The 15,066-nt window shown below is 46.4% G+C and overlaps 1 protein-coding gene across 1 annotated transcript; it reads left to right on the plus strand.

Moving 5' to 3' along the window:
- Positions 1-4,129: 4,129 nt before the first annotated feature.
- Positions 4,130-11,485, plus strand: C1QA (complement C1q A chain). The gene is made up of 3 exons (XM_066606211.1): positions 4,130-4,271; positions 5,526-5,689; positions 10,652-11,485. Exons 2-3 carry the CDS (start codon positions 5,527-5,529, stop codon positions 11,221-11,223), a joined length of 735 nt encoding a protein of 244 aa, XP_066462308.1. The 5' UTR covers positions 4,130-4,271; position 5,526; the 3' UTR covers positions 11,224-11,485.
- Positions 11,486-15,066: the final 3,581 nt, after the last annotated feature.

Below are 15,066 nucleotides of genomic sequence, written 5' to 3' on the forward strand. Positions count from 1 at the left end.
TCTGTGTACTGCATTGCAACAAGGGATAGAAACCAAAAAAGCGGCAACAGCACTCAAAATACATTTGTTATCAGAAATCTACCAAATGACAGCATACAGACTAACCACATTAATAATGCAAGGCTCTTGGTATATAATGTGATCACATCATACTGGCCCAACTGCCAAAGTCCAGGTGACCGAGCTTTCAGATGGGTCCCAACACTAATACCAGGTGATCTAATCTTAATCCCTTAGTGACAGAGCCAAATTCTGGAAATCGGACATGTGTCACTTTAACATAGAATAACTCCGTAAAGGTTTTGCATATCCCAGTGATTCTGACATGTTTTTTCGCCACATACTGTACTTCATTTAGGTGGTCAAAATAGACCGATAGAATTTGTGTATATTTATTAAAAGTGCCGAAATTGGGAAAAAATTTTTTAAAAATAGTCATTTATTCACATTTTCAACTGCAATATGTCAAATATGTGCAAACATGTGGAAACATTTTTGATAAGATATATATTTTCCTCAGTTTACTTTATTCTGGAAGCACATTGGAAAAACTTTAGCTTTTTTTAAAACTATTTAGGAGACGTACAAATTTAACATTGATTATTAACATTTCAAGGAACATTTAGTTTTCCTGCACCAAGCCAAGATTGCAAAGGCTCATAGGTGTCAGAATGATAGATACCCCCAAAAATAACCCCATTTTAAGGCTTCTTTCACACAGGCGACAAAGTCGCACGATTTTCACGCGTTACAACAATGCTACAAATCACATGTATGAGGAGCTCATGCTTTCCTATGGGTTCCTCCACATTAGCAATGTTTTGTAGCATGCAACATTGCGAGTCAAAAACCTTGTGGATTTCATGATATGCCCGCGACTTGTGAGATTTTGTAGCCCATGTTTCAACTATGGAGCCTTCCTTTCAGTTGCGGTTTTCGTGCGGTGCAATGCAACTTTGACAGTAGGAAATCCTACTGTCAAATCCCTAAACTAAGCCCTAGCTGCAGAAAAAAAACAATACATCACCTAAGACGCGCTGTCATCTCTGGCGTGTCTTCTTTCCTAAAGCTCCTTGGCACTTGCTTGATGTCTTCTGCCAATCCTTCCTGTGATTGGTTGACGAGCTCCGAGGCTCAGCCAATTAGAGCCAGTGCTCGTTGAACCAATCACAGCCAGCCCTTCCTGGAATCAGGGATTTTGATCCTCCAATCCAGGAAGGGCTGGCAGAAGACTGAAGACAAGTGCGGAGGTTAAGAGGAGACGCACACCGGAATTTACAGCACCTCTTAGGTGATGTTTTTTTGTTTTTTTTTTAAACTGCAGCTAGGGCTTATTTTCAGGATAGGGCTTATATTTCAAAACCCCTACACACGCACACACCCTTGCTCCCTGAAAATCTTCACAGGTGGTGCTATAAAGTCGTACGACTTTTTTTCTATCGTGCACATGAAAGAGAAGATTTGCACCCCAAATTGGATCCCCCTGTTCGTCCTGTGTTCAGAGACATATCCATTGTGGCCCTAATCTTGTGTCCGTATGCACAGCAAGGCCCAAACTGAAAGGAGCAGCTCACTGCAGTACTCAGTCACTGCTCCAGGCTCTCGGCTACCTTTACTAACCAGGAGCAAGGAGATTTTAAATTTCCCGGGCCCTCCTCAGCTTCTGCGCTTACGTCTGCCATTTTGCCAACAGGCACATGCCCCAAAGCTGGGGAAAAGTCCGCGGATAAAGACCCTATTGGGGCACATTGCTGGAGGACTTAGGTAAGTCATTTCAATTCCCCTCATGGATCCCCTTAACTTTTTTTACTGTTACTTGATCGCCGTTAGTGGCGATCACGTGACCAGGGATCTCGTACCGCACCCCACGCAGTGAGATCTCCAGGGTTTCGGCTCCGTTTGGTAACCAGGAACAGGGAGATTTTAAATCCGTGGCTTGTGTGCATGTAATCGCCATTACAGTGACAGGCGCGTGCGCAAAAGCCGAGGCAGCGTCCACGGATAAAGACTTTTTTTTTTCTTTTGACACTTTTTTTTACTTTTAATGATCGCTGTTATTCATTGGATAACGGCAATCATGTGACCAGGAACCGCATACAGCGGCTCCCGGTGTTATCTCTCTGCCCTCGGCTACACATGTTAGCCAGGAGCCAAAGAGATTTAAAATTTCCCAGGCTGTGAGCCCTTCGGTACACATGCCAAGCGTTTACGTCTGGCGCGCATGCGCAGAAGGCGATGTAAGGCCTGAAAGGACCAGAACATCGCGGGGGATGGAGGTGAGCACTTTCAGCTCCCCTCACAGATCTGATTCATGAGGGGTGCTGAATCTTTAACTTTATTTAACTTCTTTAACACTTTTTTTCGATCGCCGTTATCCGGTGGATAGCAGCGATCATGTGACCGGGGGTCGCTCCCCGTGGCCCTCCCTGACAGCTCCAGGTTGTCGGCATGGAGCTGTTACCTCCACTGTCCCTGTGGCTTTAATCCTCAGGGCAAGCGTGTTTTTACGGCCCTAAGGATTAAAGTCACTTAGCTAGGACATAAAAAGGCAATGGGGTGGTTACTAAGGGGTTAAAAATGCTCCTCTCTTGTGGCTAAGCCTACAAATAAAACCAGGGAAAGTAGAACACCATTTATATGGTCCAATAGGAAGGACAGAAGGTAAATGGGCGGCACCAGCAGGTGGCGGCAGCCACAACCTCGTACAATAAAAAAAGAGAAAAGTTCAGCACTTCCCGGATGGGCCAATATGATTTGATCACATTATATACCAAGAACTTTGCATTATTTCATGAGGTTAGTCTGTATGCTGTCATTTGGTATATTTCTGATACAAATGTATTTTGAGTGCTGTCGCCACTTCTTTTGGTTCTGCTTCTATGTTGCAGCCATGGTTTTCCTGTAGATTTATATTGAGAAGTGCTGAATTGTTCTCCTTTTTTACTGTCACAAGTGATATAGACCATGCTGGTATAACCCGAGTATTCCCTGTATATAGTGATATGGACCATGGTGGTATAACCTGGGAATCTCCTGTATATAGTGATATGAATCATGTTGGTATAACCTGGGTATCTCATGTATATAGTGATATGGAGCAGGCTAGTATAACCTGGGTATCTTCTGTATATAGTCATATGGAGCATGCTGGTATAACCTGGGTATCGCCTGTATATAGTGATATGGACCATGGTGGTATATCCTGGGTATCTCCTGTATATAGTGATATGGAGGATGCTGGTATAACCAGGGTATCTCCGGTATATAGTGATATGGAGGATGCTGGTATAACCAGGGTATCTCTGGTATATAGTGATATGGAGCATGCTGGTATAACCAGGGTATCTCCGGTATATAGTGATATGGAGCAGGCTAGTATAACCTGGGTATCTTCTATATATAGTCATATGGAGCATGCTGGTATAACCTGGGTATCGCCTGTATATAGTGATATGGACCATGGTGGTATATCCTGGGTATCTCCTGTATATAGTGATATGGAGGATGCTGGTTTAACCAGGGTATCTCCGGTATATAGTGATATGGAGCATGCTGGTATAACCAGGGTATCTCCGGTATATAGTGATATGGAGCATGCTGGTATAACCAGGGTATCTCCGGTATATAGTGATATGGAGCATGCTGGTATAACCAGGGTATCTCCGGTATATAGTGATATGGAGCATGCTGGTATAACCTGGGTATCTCCTGTAAATGACTGCATTCTTTACACACAATTAAAAAAGAATCAAAAACCTGCATTCGGTTTTAAAAATACCCACATATATTGTTTACATCCACACGCGTCTTTCAATAATGTGCAGTTTCTTAATAACGCATGCTGGTTTTTTATGTGTTTTTTAATTGTGGTTCAAAAATGCAACAATAACCTGAACAGCCCAAGGGGCTACAAACACATGTTCATGTAATCCAGGAAATGAGTCATGTTTGGAAAGTTTACACCAAGGGGTTAGATCATGTATGTAAATTAGTTGTGCAGCTGTCTGCAGCACGGTCTAGGTATGGGTACGGGTACGGGTAAGGGGGGTCCCGTACTGCATGTTTGCACTTGGGCCCCTAAGCCTTTAGCTACTCCCCTGATTGATCCCTAAGTGTCTGGGGGCTCACCCTTGGTATATTCCGTGGCTCTTTTTCACACCCTCTGACATGACTGAGTCGTTCCCCTTTGTATACTGTGTGTAAGAAGCAGAAGTTATAAGAGGAGAGGGGAGCGCTCAGAGGCTGCAGCACATCTCCACGACCGTCATCAGGTCCGTCCATCATCTTCTCTCTATAAAGCATAAGAATATATACATTACATAGTATTACAGTATATTATATCCTAGAGCATTAGTATTGCAGTGCAGTACATTATATTAGTATTACAGTACAGCACATAATATCGTAGATCATTATACTGTAATACAGCATATTATACAATATATAATGCTCAGCGATATAATATATTGTACTATAATACTATATCATACAGCACAATACATTAGATCATAGAGCATTATAGAGTATTATAGCACATTATATAGCATTATATACTATATAATGTGCTATAATATACTGTGAGCTGCAATACAATATAATACATTGTATTGCAGCACATTATATACTATGCTGCAATACAATATATTATACTATATAGTATTACAGCACATTACATTCTACAGCATTATATACTATTGCAGTACAGTATATCATAAAGCATTAGATAGTATTACATTACCTTACATCATGGAACATTATATAGTATCACGGTACTGTACATTATATAGTATTTTAGAAAATATATTATAGAGCATTTTATTTCATAACAATGCAGTATATTATACCACACATTATATAATATAGTGAAACCTCTTTCCCAAAAATGAATTGAAAAGTGGCCATGCAGTGGGAGGTTCTCTATAAGATGGCGAGTATGTAGAATACTGGTCCGGATAAGGGGTTGGTCTTCTCAAAGGGGTGACTTCTTGGAAAAACAGTACAGTACATTATATCATGTAGCATTATATACTATTACACTACATTATATCATGGAGCATTATACAGTATTACAGTACAGTGTCTCAGAGTGGTATATTACAGCACAGTACGCTATATCAAGGAGCGTTATGCGGTATTACATTATGTCAGGGAATATTAGATAATTTCACAGTACCATTCAATATTTTGGGAGCATTATATAGTATTGCAGTAGAGTACATAATATCACGAAGTATCATATAGTATTATAGAGCAGCACATAATATCACACAGTGATGATACTGTATTAGAGCACAGCACATATCCTAGAGCATTATATAGTATTGCAGTAGAGTACATAATATCACGAAGTATCATATAGTATTATAGAGCAGCACATAATATCACACAGTGATGATATTGTATTAGCGCACAGCACATATCCTAGAGCATTATATAGTATTACAAAACATGATATTATACAGCCACATGGATATTATATCATGGAGCATTATTCCAGTGTGACCTCCTATGTTATCTAATCTCAGAATGGCGCGGTTCTGTCTGTTCTTCACCTTTATCCTGCTGGGATTTCCTTACCTGATTTGGTGCCAGTCACAGGACTGCTCTGTGGCCAAAGGACAGGATGGTGAGACGGGTCGACCAGGGAGGGACGGACGGTCAGGACAGAAAGGAGATCATGGTGACCCAGGTAATATGGCCGCCCCACACCCAACCTTCTAAAAATGATCCACGAGACTGGGCCTCACGTGTCACATATGTCTCCAACCAAAATGTAACGTATCACATATGTCTCCAACCAGAGGGTCAGATATCATATGTCTCCAACCAGAGGGTCAGATATCATATGTGTCCAACCAAAGCGTAACGCAACATACATATCTCCAAGCAAGCATCAGATGCCATATATGCCTCCAACCACAGCATTGCGTGTCATATATATATATTTCCAGTCAGATTGACTGAAGCTGTATATGTCTTAAACCAGAATATCATATAGGTCTCCAACAGAATATCAGATATCGTATAAGTCTCCAACCACAGAGTCATGTGTAATACGTTATCCTACCAAAAGTAATTGGACACCCGAGAAGAATCACAAGTAGTATTTATTTCCATATGTTAATACTAAGTGGGGCTCCTTAGGCCCTAATCAACTCCCCACCATCCACGACTGTTTTACTGCTAAATCTTTAAATCTGCTCGCTCTCACAGAAACGGGGATCCAGCAGTCTGACACGGCCTCCCCTGCAGTTCTCCCATACCCCGAGACCAGATGACAGGCGTGGCGGAGGAGAAGGTGATCTTCTCTCCCCGAAATGCACCTACCAGGTCATCCCCTTTCCATCATTTGAAGTACATATGCTACGGCTTTTCCGCCCGCTGTCCATGCGAGTAGCAGTTATCTATCGCCCCCCAGGTGCTGCTCGTCTGTTTTTGGACCACTTTGCTGCCTGGCTCCCCCACTTCCTATCCTGTGAAATTCCAACCCTCATCTTAGGTGATTTTAACATCCCCACTAATGACCCCAACTCCCCATCTGCCTCTCAGCTTCTATCGCTCACCTCCTCCCTTGGTCTCTCACAACTCACAGCCTCTCCCACTCACAGGGATGGCAATACTCTTGATCTGGTCTTCCTCCGGCTCTGCTCTGCCTCCAACTTCACTAACTCCCCTCTCCCGCTCTTGGATCATAACTTCCTCTCTTTCTCTGTCACGCTCCCTAACATCTCTCCAGACCCACCTACCTACCGTACCTACAGGAACTTAGAGGCCATCCACACCCAGGACTTTGCTGAATCCCTACAGTCCTCTCTGTCCCCCATCTCTCTCCTCTCCTGCCCCAACCTGGCTGCCGCTCACTACAACACCGCTCTCAAACATGTCCTGGATGAAGCCCCCCAGGACCCGAGCCATCCGATGTAGACCACGGCAACCCTGGCTCACGCCTCAAACGTGCTTCATCCGGCGGTGCTCTAGAAGTGCTGAACGGCTGTGGAGGAAATCACAAACGTCCGCAGACTTCCTCCACTACAAATTCATGCTCAGAACCTACAACCTCGCCCTCCATCACGCCAAACAAGTCTACTTCATCTCTCTTGTCTCCTCATTATCGCACAACCCTAAACGGCTCTTTGATACTTTTCACTCCCTTCTCAGCCCTAAACCGCAGCCCCCGGTGACGGATCTCAGTGCCGAAGAGCTGGCTGCTTACTTCAAAAAGAAAATTGATGACATCCGTCAGGAAATAACTTCCCAACCCCAGACTAACTCTGACCCTAGTCCTGTCAGCACTGCATCTAGCTCCTGCTCACTGTCTGTACTCAGACCAGCGACAGAGGAAGAAGTCTCCAAACTGCTCTTCTCTGCTCGCCCCACCACCTGCGCTAGCGACCCTCTCCCCTCACATCTCCTCCGATCCCTCTCCCCAGTGGTCATCTCCCATCTCACCACTATATTCAACCTCTCTCTGACCTCTGGCATCTTTCCCTCTTCTTTCAAACATGCCATCATATCCCCACTGCTAAAGAAGCCGACTCTGGACGCGACTGATGCTGCCAACTACCGACCCATCTCAAACCTCCCCTTTATCTCCAAACTACTAGAACGGCTGGTTTACTCCCGCCTTGTAAGCTACCTATCAGAGCACTCTCTCCTAGACCCCCTACAGTCTGGCTTTCTACCTCAACACTCGACAGAAACTGCCCTTACAAGGGTATCCAATGACCTACTGACAGCCAAATCGAGGGTCCATTACTCCCTACTGATCGTCCTCGACCTCTCCGCAGCATTTGACACTGTTGACCACAAACTCCTCCTCAGTATGCTACGCTCCATTGGCCTAAAGGACACTGCCCTCTCCTGGTTCTCTTCCTACCTATCTGACCGCTCTTTCAGTGTCTCCTTTGCTGGCTCTACCTCTCCTTCTCTTCCCCTGCTGTTGGGGTCCCCCAGGGCTCTGTCCTCGGCCCCCTTCTTTTCTCTATCTACACAGCCCCTATTGGACAAACCATCAGGAGATTTGGCCTCCAATACCACCTCTATGCTGATGACACCCAGCTATACACCTCTGCCCGTGACATCTCTGCACCTTTACTCCAAAACATCACTAACTGTCTGTCCGCTGTCTCTAACACCATGTCCTCTCTCTACCTAAAACTAAACCTCTCTAAAACTGACTTACTGGTATTTCCACCCTCCACTAACCGACCTCATCCTGACATCTCCATCTCAGTGTGTGGCGCCACCATAACTCCTAGACAACATGCCCGCTGCCTTGGGGTCATATTTGACTCTGATCTCTCTTTTACCCCCTACATCCAATCTCTGGCCCGAACATGTCAGCTGCACCTCAAGAACATCGCAAGAATCCGCTCTTTTCTCACTGTGGACACGCTAAAAACGCTTACTGTTGCCCTCATCCACTCCCGGCTCGATTATTGCAACTCGTTGCTGATCGGCCTCCCCTGCACCAGAATCTACCCTCTCCAATCCATCCCGAATGCGGCAGCCAGGCTCATCTTCCTGTCCAGCCGCTACTCGGACGCCTCTGCCCTGTGCCGGTCACTGCACTGGCTGCCCGTTAAATACAGAATTCAATTTAAACTCGCTGCCTTCATCCACAAAGCCCTCCACAGCGCAGCACCCCCCTATATCGCCTCCCTCATCTCAATCCATCAACCAGCCCGGGCTCTCCGTTCTGCTAACGAAAGCAGACTGAGCGCCCCTTTAATTCGAACTTCTCATTCCCGCCTCCAAGACTTCTCCAGAGCAGCACCGGTCCTCTGGAACGCACTACCAAAGGCTACCCGAGCAATCCAGGACTCGCAGAACTTCAGGCGTGCTCTAAAAACGCACCTCTTCAGGGAGGCATACCGAATTCCCTAAACAAACCCCTCTGTACTCCGCCTGATAACATGCTCCCTGACCTACTGACTGCAATCCCTGCTAGGCATCATAAACCGCTCCTGCAGTCATACTGTTTCTGCCGTCACACGGCTAAATGTCTGACCATCGTCTATGTGTATATCACCCCTCACTCTCCACCTCGCCATATCGTGCCCATCTCCCCCCCGCCATACCGTGCCCATCTCCACCTCGCCATACCGTGCCCATCTCCACCTCGCCATACCGTGCCCATCTCCACCCCACCATACCGTGCACATCTCCAGCCCCTTTACCTTCTGTATCCCCCCATTACTTGTAGTATGTAAGCTCGTTGGAGCAGGACCTTCACCCCTATTGTTTCCATCAATTGATTACTATGTAACCGTGGTTCTGTAATGTTTGTACTTTTGTCTTTCTGTATCCCCCGTCTATGTAAGCGCTGCGGAATATGTTGGCGCTATACAAATAAAGTTTATTATTATTATTATTATTATTATTATTAATGACATTGGATTATACTTTCTGCTAATGTCTGATAGACTTCAGCTAGTGATTCCCTCCATGCATCCTGCAAGTGCAACACCCCAGAGGGATGCCCTGGACACCTGACCAACATGGAGAGCTGGGAGGGATAAGTGCTGGCTTGTCACAGCGGCACTCACCAGGCTCTCTTACCTGAGGGATGACACGCAGCCAAAGCCAGAGCTGGATTGCAGGCCACCTTCGATACCCCTAGGATAGGGAATGCCTATACACGGGATGAGGGGGGTAGTAGTTATCACTCGTGACGCCACCATTCCCACACACCGGTATGCTACACAGCAGAGAAAAGAACACAGAGACGTGTGTATAGTACCTCGGGTCCCCAGGAACGGTTAGGGCCCGGTATAACTTTACTTCAGGAATAAACTTTAGCAAACAATTATTCCCAGTAATGCAGGTACAATTCTTGACAGTGAAAGTAGACCAGAGGTAGGGAGGATACACAGGATGAAACCGGTCCTACAGTCCACGTTACCTGTATGGCACCGCTCCTGGACTGGGAGCACTCCAGAGGAGGAAGGGGGTAGGGTCACTCCACAGACACTCTGGCAGCAATTATTTACTTAAAGGATTAGCTCTGACACCCCGTACGGGAGACGCATGTGACTTGTAGCGTACTTCTACACGGTGATCCTAACTCTGGACGGCCGCACAGAAACAATACCTTTATGATGAGTCTTTCTATACAGAATTACTTCTGAATGCTCTCTCTTACGGGTTTTGGGACTCACTCCACTTACATCCAGACTTCAGTCGCTATGGGATATCTCTGCTTTTCCTCCATCTTCACCTTCATGGAAGCTGAAGGTGCTTCCATGTGGCTCTGTGTTAGGTAGACGACAGTTGGAACTCTCTGAAGACGGACTCAGCACCCCTTTCCCGCTCTCAATCACTCCGTCTTCATGGTTCTTGTCACTACAACCAATGAAGACCATGACACATAACACATCCCCAGACCATAATAGAGTCTCCAACGTACTGAACTGAAGTGTACTTGATGTCTTTGGGGCCAAAGGGGTCCCACTAAGTATTTATCATATAGAAATACATGCGCATTTTGATTGTCCAATTACTTTTGGTAGGACAGTGTACACATGACCTATCAGAGAGTGTATTTCCCTGCTCTGAGGAGATATATTATGCAATGGGTGTAGAATATGTAGTCCAGGATGATGATATCTGCGCTGAGCGTGCATTTCATGATGCTTTTTTTCCCCTTCAGGTACTCCTGGTCATTCTACGGGACTGACTGCAAGCAAAGGTGATGCTGGAGATCCCGGGACCCCTGGTGTGCCTGGTAAAATTGGCTACATCGGACCAGAGGGGCCCCCAGGACCTCCAGGAGATCAAGGCCCAAAAGGGACCAAAGGACCAGTGGCGGACACAAAGGCTCAGCACAGAGCAGCGTTCTCGGCCATCCAGCCTAGGCCTAGAGATAACCGAGTGCTATTCAGCCAAATTATCACCAATGAGGAGAACGTCTATGACAGCAGCACTGGGGAGTTCACCTGCAAGGAGGCTGGATATTACTACTTCACCTTCCAAGTGGTCTCCCTGGGGGACCTCTGTCTTCAGCTCTGGATGAAGAAAAGAGAGGAGGCAGGAAAGAAACTGCTGAGCTTCTGTGACAAGAATGTGCGCAATCACCCACAGGTCAACTCAGGGGGCTCCGTCCTCAATCTGGATCCGGGGGATCGTGTGTGGATTGAAACCGACGGCAAGAACCAAAGAATCAATCAAATAGACAACAGTAGCAACTTCAGTGGCTTCCTGCTCTTCCCACGAGGTGAATGAGCAAAGCAGATAATATGGCTGTCACTGGAACCCATCCCCAATTTAGTCCGTAGATAAAGAGTTGTATCAAGACCCCATTTAGTATCCATTTATTATACGTAATTGCACACCAGGCTAAATGTTATGTGCTCTTAGGCCCGCCCCTGAGGAGTTTTCTGTTTTCAAGCCTTTTAATTCTAGCTTGCTCATTGATATACTGGTCAATATGTCCTGCAGCTCCATCTATTTTCTATTCCTCCTGCAATAAACTGCTTTAGCCTTATCTTTCTGAGTCCTTCGTTACTTCATACAGGCGCTATTCCTTATAGAGAAGCTTCACTGGAAGATGGAAACTCCCAGCCACAAGGTTCATCCAGCCTCATGAAGCTCCAGGAGTAACCCACGATGTGGGGACCCTGCATGCCTATATGCTATGTCATTGACGCCTGTGCTCCCACGTAAGGGTCTTGCTATGTATGTAACTTGAAGTTCTGAAGTGAAAGAAACCACCTCGTTACTCTCGCATTCTTTTCCTTATTTTGCTTCATCCTGGTCAAGGGGGTATGGTCTGACACCAATTTGATCTCTCTCCTCAACAGATAATACCTTAACGTTTCCAGTGCCCATTTTACTGCTAAACATTCCCTTCAACAATAGCGTAATTCTTCTCCGCAGGAGACAGTTTCCGGCTTAAATACAGTACTGGATGTTCTTCCCCATTTATGAACTGGGACAACACTGCACCCAACCCCATATTAGAAGCATCCGTCTACATCTTTCGAGAAGTCGGCCGTTATCAATACTGGCTGTTGGCAAAGGGCCGACTTTAAATTTTGAAAGGCCTGCTCGGCCTCGGCTGTGCAAGCCACCATTACCGACTTGCACCCTTTTGTCAAGTTTGTAAGTGGTGCTGCAATGGAGGCAAAGTAAGACACATACCTACGGTAGTACCTGGTCATGCGTAAAAAGGCTCTAAACCTCTTTTTTCGTCAAAGGTCTAAGCCATGCCTGTATGGCCTCTACCTTGTTGACCTGGGCTTTAATGACGCCATGGCCAATAACATAGCCAAGGTACTTGGCTTCCTCCAGGGCTAGTGCACATTTTCCAGGTTTTAAGGTTAAACCTGCCCCTTTTATGGAATCCATGACCGCCTGTACCTTCCCAAGGTGACTCTCCCAATCGGTACTAAAGACTACGACATTGTCTAGGTACGCGGCAGAATAGTTACGGTGAGACCTCAAAATCCGATCCATTAACCTTTGGAAGGTACCGTCTGGTTTGGGAACTAACACAATGGGGCTTGACCACTCGCTTTTTGATTCCTCTATCACTCCTAATTCCAGCATGCGCTTAACTTCAGCAGAAACTGCTTCCCTACGGGCTTCTGGAATCCTATACGGTTTTAGGCTTACCTTCATCCCGGGTTCAGTTATGATATCATGTGTTATGACGTGTGTATGACCGGGCAGATCAGAGAATTTGTCTCTGTCTCTTTGTAGAAACTCTTTTGCCTCCTGCCGTTGGCACACCGAGAGGGCCTCACCTACTCTAACATCGGGCAAGGAAGGCTGCAGCCCACCCCTCCTGATGCTTGAGGTAGCCAAAGCTTCTCTATCCTTCCAGAGTTTTATTAAATTAACATGGTACACTTGATAGGGCTTCCTTTTTCCTGGCTGGTGCACTCTATAGTTTATGTCGCCTACCTTCTCAACAATTTTGTAGGGACCCTGCCACCTAGCGAGAAATTTACTCTACAGTAGGCACCAAGATGAGAACTCTGTTACCGGGACTAAAAGTTCTCAACCTTGCAGAAGGATTGTACACTCTGCTTTGGGCCTCCTGTGCCCTCTACAAGTGTTCCTGGACAATGGGCATTACAGTATTAATGAGGTCCTGCATCTGAGCCACGTGCTCTAGGACCCTCCTATAGGTAGTAGACTTGGTCTCCCAGGTTTCTCTGGCTATATCCAACAACCCTCTGGGGTGCCGACCATATAGCAACTCAAATGGCGAGAAGCCTGTGGTACCTCCCGTATGGCAAACATGAGATAAGGTAGTAGATGGTCCCAGTCCCGACCATCTTTCTCCACTACCGGCTTTAGCATTTGCTTCAGGGTCTTATTGAACCTCTGTACCAACCCATCCGTCTGAGGGTGGTATACTGAGGTTCGTATGTGGTCAATTTTAAAGAGTTGGCACAATTCTTTCGTTACTTTGGACATGAACAGGGTCCCTTGGTCCGTGAGGATTTCCTTGGGAAGATCTACTCTTGAGAACATAAGGGACAACTCTCGTGCAAGGTTTTAGGCAGTAGGGCTTTTTAACGGGATTGCCTCCGGGTATCGAGTGGCATAATCTAACACAACCAAAATGTATTGATGCCCTCTAGCCGACTTGACTATGGGACCCACTAAATCCATTCCAATTCTTTCAAAGGGAACCTCTATAATCGGGAGAGGCACTAAGTGACTGCGGAAGCGTGACACAGGAGCGATGCCCTGACAGGTGGGGCACGACTTGCAGTACTCTTTTATGTCCTTGTACACCCCTGGCCAGAAGAACCTTTGAAGAATTCTATCCTGCGTTTTATCAGTTCCTAAATGTCCTCCTAATACATGATTATGTGCCAAGTCTAGCACCTTGCACCTGTACGGCTTCAGCACGACCAACTGTTCCACCACTTTCCCGCTTGTTTTTGTTACTCTATACAAAAAGTTATTATTCGTGGCAAAATGGGGGAACCGTTGGTCAGAACCTGGCTCCTGTAACGCACCATTTATTACCACGACATTTTCTGTTGCATTGACAAGCGTGGGGTCCCTTAACTGGGCTGTCCCAAAGTTACCAGGCACATCCTCCACAATGGACACATCCTGAACCGAGGGGTAGACTTCCTCTTCAGCATCATCTCTAGCCAAGACCTGTAAAGGAAAGGTTACATTCTCTGGTTCAACGTACACATTTACCCCGCTATCCTGCGGAGGTGTAAGGTCAGCTGGATTTGCGTCAGTCTCTTTGGGAGGGATTGTCATTTTCCCCCACAAGTCCCAGAATACAAGAAAATCGCGCCCCAATAACCCTCTCACCTACATCGTGGGTCACAGTTCCGACATGAGTTTCAAAGTTATACTGTGCCACGGGATAGACCCTTGTGTTACCGTGTATACATACCATACTTATGTGCTTACCCAATATGAAGCCTTCTGCTATCAGGCTGGCATGCACTAAAGTGACCAGGCTACCCGAGTCCAGTAGAGCCTCCACAGAATGGTGGTTTACACTTATGCAACACAGTTGTGGCTCAGTCTCTAGTCTCTGTGAGGCATTGCAAAGAGTACTTGCGAACAAGGACCGGTGCCAAGCACCGTCACAGTCCATAGGCTCATTGGTCATAGGGCACTGAGCCAACACATGCCTGAGCCCCTAGCATCTCCAGCACTTCAAAGGCCCTGGTTTCCTTGGCTTAGGAAACTGACTGGGGCTATCAGAGCCTTTTAACAAAAAACCATACCCTTTCTGGTGGCCGGACCTCCTTCCCGCCATGCCGCAGCTTTCCTCTGGCATCTAGTGGTCTCTTAGCCCATGCAGGTCTGGAACTCGTAGCAGGGGTCTGGACAGAATGGACGTCCCAGAGGTAGTACTCCGTCGCATTGTAGCAGTCGATCAGGTCTAACAGCTGGTTAGCATCCTGGGGTCCTCCATGGCTGACCCAGCGTTGCAGATCCGCCGGCAGGGCACGGGCATAGCGATCAACCACGACCTTATCGACCATCTGGCTGGGTGTGCAAATGTCCGGTTCCAGCCATTTCTTTACCAAATGATACATGTCAAACATCTGCGACCTGACTGATTGGTCGGACCTG

The sequence above is a fragment of the Eleutherodactylus coqui genome, chromosome 6, assembly GCF_035609145.1.
Source record: "Eleutherodactylus coqui strain aEleCoq1 chromosome 6, aEleCoq1.hap1, whole genome shotgun sequence".
Classification (NCBI taxonomy): domain Eukaryota; kingdom Metazoa; phylum Chordata; class Amphibia; order Anura; family Eleutherodactylidae; genus Eleutherodactylus; species Eleutherodactylus coqui.